Raw genomic sequence first — 6,057 nt, 5'->3', positions numbered from 1 at the left:
ACACGCGGTCAACGTTTCAACACGTTTCGACATATTTTTTTCGATACGCAGTCAATTTTTTTCGACATGCGGTCAACTTTCCAACAAGCTTCGGCACATTTTTTTTTAGGTCTTAATTTTATTTTATTTTATTAACTAAATAAAAAAAATAATTTAAAAAATAATTTTTTTTTGTTATGAAATTTGACATAAAAAATTAACAAGGAAAAAATTATTTTTGTTTATATTTATGTTATGAAATTTGAATATTTAATTGATTATATGACTTATTATGGGCTGTTATATATATTAAATATATATTATATTATATATATTAAAAATATTATTTAATATCAAAACGTGTTCCAATGTGTCAAAAAATGACATTTTTTAAAATTAACGTTTCGACGTGTTATGTCCCGTGTCAATGTTGGTGCATGATAGGAACATACAAACTGCACCAATTGAATTAATTTAAATATTATTTGTTTCGAAGTCAAAGACACCAAATAAATTCAGCTTCACCCAGAAAGATAGCTCTGTTTTAAAATCAAACCCATCAAGCCATTTTCTTATTTTGTAGTCAATATTGGCCATTATGAATTTATGATGGTTAAAAGAGGTCCAATTTGATAGGCCGAATGGTTTAATTGCGACAAAAATGTGAATTGGGTTTTTATTTCAGTAGCTCGTTCAAAATAAGATATTTTTGAAGGAATCATTTAGTAACTTCTCTAAAGATTAATGTGTTTAAAAATATAAAATAATTAGCAAATTTTTCCTTTTTTGCCATCGTTTTAGTTTCCCTTAAGAACGAATGCGATGGCATTTTAGATCTTTAAATGAATAATTTGATAAAAAATATATTAAAAGATGAATATGATGCAAGTTAATAATTAAAAGATTAATTTAAAAGTTTACCTGATATTTTTTTATTTGTCTTTTTTTATCATAAATTAAAAGAGTCTATATTAAAAGACATTTGAATAAAAAACCGTGTTATTTTTATATTAATATATTTTTAAGTAAGGATAATTGATATTGGATTTGGATGGTCAAAATTTAGGATTACTTTGAGTAGTTGAGTGAATTAAAAATATGATTTTTTTATTTTATTTTTAAAAATTATCATTTAAACTAGGGGTAAGATATTATAACAACCAATTAGTATTACTACCAATCAATTTCACCGTTAGATCGATTATGTTAATTCAACGGTTATATTTATTTCCACCTTTGTATGATTATGATTTTTCATATTTAATGTTTTCACATTAAAAATCATAACCATACAAAGATGGAAATAAATATAACCATTGGATCATCATAATCGATCTAACAGTAAAATTAATTGGTAATAACACTAATTGATTATTACAACATCCTTCTCCTTTAAACTATATGCATGTTCAAACCTGGATCTAGTAAACATTAAAGCGAAAGTTTGTAAAACTAGATGTGGCAGTAACATGCTCTCTCTCCCACCCATCTTAAAACGAGTCAATCAATCTCACCCCATTTTAAGAAGTGAGTTAAAATTCACAACTTATCCCGTTCCTCCTCCAACTCGTCTTGTCCCACCAACCTGCCTACATATTAAAAATGTGAAAAAAAAAAAATTAAAACCTATAGTCCCCATAAATATAAACGGTATGAAATGAAGATCAAATGAGTGCAAAAAAATCAACAATTATTGACTAATTTTTTCTTTTAAAAAAATAAGATCAAACTAACGGGTTAACGCACTCCGCAGCAGGTTCAACCCATTTTGACCTACTCTTAGGCGGGACAAATTCAAACGGGTTGATAAGTAGGGATCCCAACCCAACCTATGTGTCGGATCAAACCGTCAAATCCAACAAATTTGACCCGTTTTGCCAACTTTAAGAACGATAAAATCATAAAAGAAGCACTTATCCAGAATCCAGATGACAAATTGTATACCATTTATCATCTTTTAACAGTGCATCCATTGACACACGCCAACCAAATTGAAATGTGGCCAAATGAATAAGTAATAATTTGGCTGGAGAATCTGGTGTGAATGTCAAAAGAGTATGATCTTCCAAACAATTTGAGAGATTTCTTTAAAAAATAAATAAGCATTCAATTTGAATCACATTTGTGGTGTTCAACAATGGGCCATTATGATTCTATGCCAGTGGCAACCAAAAAATGTTCCTCAGAGAAAGAATAGCACCAATGGCTGCTATACTCAATGCTAGTAGTAACAGCCATGCAATTTTTAAGGAGCTCTGTCAAAAGGTTGTGTATCATTGTAACAGACATCCCATACTGCTTCCATTGAATCCTTGGCAGCTAAACCAAAGCAATTGGGATTTAAAGACAGTGATTGCATAACTCTTCTTCTGACACATTCCTTCAAGTTCCATTACATCAATTAATTCAGTATTGAACAAATTATAGTAAACATAATGACTAAAATATAAAATATACAAGAGCAAAGAGAGAAGAGCATGGCTACTGCAACTGATTAGCAAGAGACATAAACTTCCATGCTTATGAACAAGAGAGCCTAGTGTTATTTTTCTATCTCAAGGATGAACATGGTATATTGAATATTAGGAAAAAGCACTACTAGTCACCTGGCACTGTAGGTTATGTTTGAGGAAGAGCAGGATCCTACTAAAAGATTGTCAATTTGGATAGTTTGCAAAGCACCTTTAACCACTTTGATGGTGTTAGATTAGGAGTTTTGAGCTCTATAAATAAATTTCATTGGGTTAATTTCATGTTCCTGAAGTGTGAGGGGATGCACATGAAGCAAAGTTTAAGGGCTACTACGAGTAATGTCCCTTCAAGTATAAAGTCAAACCAGTACTCTTGGTGATTAACTCCCTCTAACTTACAATTTTGTATCCCCGCTTATCTCATTCAACAACATGGTGTCAACAAAAGATATGAATCAACTTATGAAAGGGCAAGCAAAGTATGGCTCCTAAGCACAAACAGCAGAGTATTTGGTATGACTAGCATAGATGACCAAGTTTAGTCCAATCTGAAATTCAAGATAGCTCTACAATTATTTCTTCTCTGATGATGATGGCATTCACTAACCACTAAAAAACAACACAGGATTAAAAGAGATAGAAAAAGAAAATAAAAAAAACGTGTTGTATACTACCCATTCATATTCTATATTTCAGCAACAGGAAAATTATGCAATAAGACAATTGCACTAATATCTGGTAAACAGACGAAATTCTTATTACAATCCCAAGAAAATGATGCCAAATCTTCAAAACCTGACATGGATGACTTCAATTGGCCAGTGATTTTATGGCTTCCAATTTTCTCGTTTTAAACCTGTAAACTAATCCTCAGTTTTGATCAAATCATATCCAACATACTTATATTTATCAGATCTGTAATAGTTTCAAACTCCAACAGAAAATCTTCCAACAACAACATTGGTAGTACTGTTGTGCACGTGATTAGAATGATTCAACCAACAAGTGGGGTGGTCATTTATGGACTGCCTCTGAGTAATTTGGAAATCAACTAACATGAGGATTTACTTTTCTTTATCTTAATCTTCTAATAATGCACTAATTGCTTACATGGGTGACATTAGAGGCGGCCTCCAATGTTATATAATAATGACTGTATTCCTCATTTTTATTATTTGGTTATATAATGAAGAGAATAAGCTGGTAAAACTGTTCATTTGTGACTGAAAGGTCATGGGTTCAAATATGGAAAACAGTCTCTTTGCAATTATGCAAGGTAAGGCTACGTACAAGGATTGTTCTCATTCCACCCTTGCTAGTCAGGATATAATGGGGAGTAGTTTTGGTTTGGGTTTTGGTTTTTGTTATCCTTGTAGATCTGATGTGATTATCAGTTTCAAAATATTTTAAGTGCAACAGTTGTTTAAATATTTAGTCCTAATCCTCCACGTGTACATGCAAGAAACTTGAGGGATGCTTGATATTACCAATGCATATCTCAAAAAATTTAAAACTTTTGAGACTAATGCTTCTGTGGAAGACTTTAGTTAACTCTAATACTTTCTCCTTTTTTCCAATTGATTTCTAGATATTGTGAATTAAAAAGTAACCATGAAAAGCTGCTAAATGTAATCTATAAAAAGATTGAACCAAAATCAATGGTTTTTATCAATGGAGAAGGAAAATAAAAAGTGTACCTCTCCTTGCCCTCGTAATTTCATAAAACCTCTTAGCAGTTCCCGCTTGTAATGACAATCACCACTTAGATGAGCAGCTCGTATCTGTTTCGCAAGATCAAAAATAAATATTGATTAGTTGAGAGTAAGATATAAAAACTCATCTAACGTAATATGGATTAGGACAAATTGTAAGATAGGAACCTCACTACAAGCATGGTGTGCACAATCATCCCAATCCAAGTTGGCAGCACGACAGTCATCAAATGCATGAATTAGCTCATGAGTTACCACCCGGTTGACCTGATCTTGAATTCGTATATTATTGCTGCACACTCTCACCTGGGACAAAGAAACACCAATAAAGGAGAAAGTGAATAGTAGCCAATTGAAAACCTTATTATGCAACCAAAGGAAGCATTGACCACAAAACTAATTCAACCACCAAAATAAGCAAACAGGTTTAGAATTGAGAGCTTATTTTCTTCACAAAATGCAAGAGTTAAATCAGCTACTTAATTGTACACATAGAAGTATAATTTCAATGCAACAAGAGGCTAAACATAATTAACACATAAAGTTCTCATCAAGGAAAAACAGAATTAAAAATTTGTTAGAATAAAAAAGACCAATAGAGAGAACTAAAATGGACAATGAAATAAGTACCCCTTCACCAGGAATGTAAGCACCAGCCGCTGGCTGGTCGCAAATAACAGCTTTGAAAAAATTGTCTTGTACACCACACCCAGCTTTCTCCAAGCGTTCTCTCAAAAACCTCACCATTGGAGCTGCCAAAGAACAATGAAATGAATCCACCAAGTAACAAATTATCATTTACAACTGATTCCTCAATGAAAAATTGCATTTCCAATGGTGATGAAAGTGTGATTATTTATTTAACTTTTTCAAGCAAATATTCAGAAATCTCCAAACCCCCAATTCGAAAATAAACTTTTAGAGAATAATGAAATGAACCCACAAAAGCAATATGAATCAGAACACACCCCATAAACCTTTTTTTTTCCTTCCCTAACACTGATTGCACAGAAAAAAGGTAGTACTTTCAAAGGGTGAAATTTGAAAGTTCACATTTTTCTTCAGCAAATACTCAAAATTTAAAAAACCCAATTTGAAGATAAACCTCATTAGCGAGAAAAAAGGGGATTAAACTTAAAAAAAATAAATAATAAGAGTGGTATAACAAAACCCTAAACCCTAGTAAGATGTGTCAGTATATTGATCGAGAAAGGTAAAAAAGGAAAATGAAGAAGGAAGAAGAATTGAAATACTTCGTAAACTCTTGTGAATCATGGCTTGGCATTCCTCGACAGTTTTGGTTCCTTGGCTATGAACAGAGGAAGTGGGTTTCTCTTCCATTGCTTCGTTTCAGTTGGAGGTTTTTTGTTTGATCCAAAGTCTGAAGTTTCATCAGACTGATAAAATTATGGGCTTTGGTTTCCTCAGGATCAATTTTTTTTTTTTTTTCACTACGAAAGAAACGACAAGTTAAATAATAATAAAAGAAGTTGAGGAGGCACTGTCTTCGATAACAAGTTTAACATGATTTTTGAGAAAAATGTTTATTTTTTTAAATGACATAATTTATATTATTTTACTCTTACAAAGAGAAGTGAGACTCACGTTTTTTTTTTTTTTTATCCTCTTTCTTTTTCATGATTTATCTCTTTCTTTCAGTTAAAATGACACAACTTTACATCCTTTAAAATAACACACATCTTTCCCTTCTTATTTATCCCTAAAATTATCTCTACAAACCTCAAAAATTATATCGAGAATTGAAAAAATTAACAAAGGATATTTTGATGAAATTTATATAATGAATAAATGAATAATAGTTTTAATAATTTATTGCATAACTCTTCTTCTCACACATTCCTTCAAGTTCCATTACATTACATTAATTCAGTATT

The 6,057-nt window shown here is 31.5% G+C and overlaps 1 protein-coding gene across 3 annotated transcripts; it reads right to left on the bottom strand.

The window, feature by feature from the left end:
• Positions 1-1,281: 1,281 nt before the first annotated feature.
• LOC133307816 (mitochondrial inner membrane protease ATP23-like) lies at positions 1,282-5,582 on the bottom strand. 3 transcript variants are annotated; one of them, XM_061508378.1, is made up of 5 exons: positions 5,416-5,582; positions 4,793-4,914; positions 4,331-4,468; positions 4,148-4,231; positions 1,282-1,568 (listed from the first exon to the last, which is right to left on the bottom strand). In XM_061508378.1, exons 1-5 carry the CDS (start codon positions 5,501-5,503, stop codon positions 1,512-1,514), a joined length of 489 nt encoding a protein of 162 aa, XP_061364362.1. In that variant the 5' UTR covers positions 5,504-5,582; the 3' UTR covers positions 1,282-1,511. The 3 variants fall into 3 exon arrangements, with proteins under 3 accessions (XP_061364362.1, XP_061364363.1, XP_061364361.1); XM_061508379.1 differs by having other exon boundaries at positions 1,282-1,564; XM_061508377.1 differs by lacking the exon at positions 1,282-1,568 and adding an exon at positions 2,013-2,359.
• Positions 5,583-6,057: the final 475 nt, after the last annotated feature.

This window comes from Gastrolobium bilobum, unplaced genomic scaffold (genome assembly GCF_033153095.1).
Source record: "Gastrolobium bilobum isolate Gb01-03AN ecotype WA unplaced genomic scaffold, APGP_CSIRO_Gbil_v1 utg16143, whole genome shotgun sequence".
NCBI classification, from domain to species: domain Eukaryota; kingdom Viridiplantae; phylum Streptophyta; class Magnoliopsida; order Fabales; family Fabaceae; genus Gastrolobium; species Gastrolobium bilobum.
This window is presented reverse-complemented; position numbering and strand designations above follow the sequence as displayed.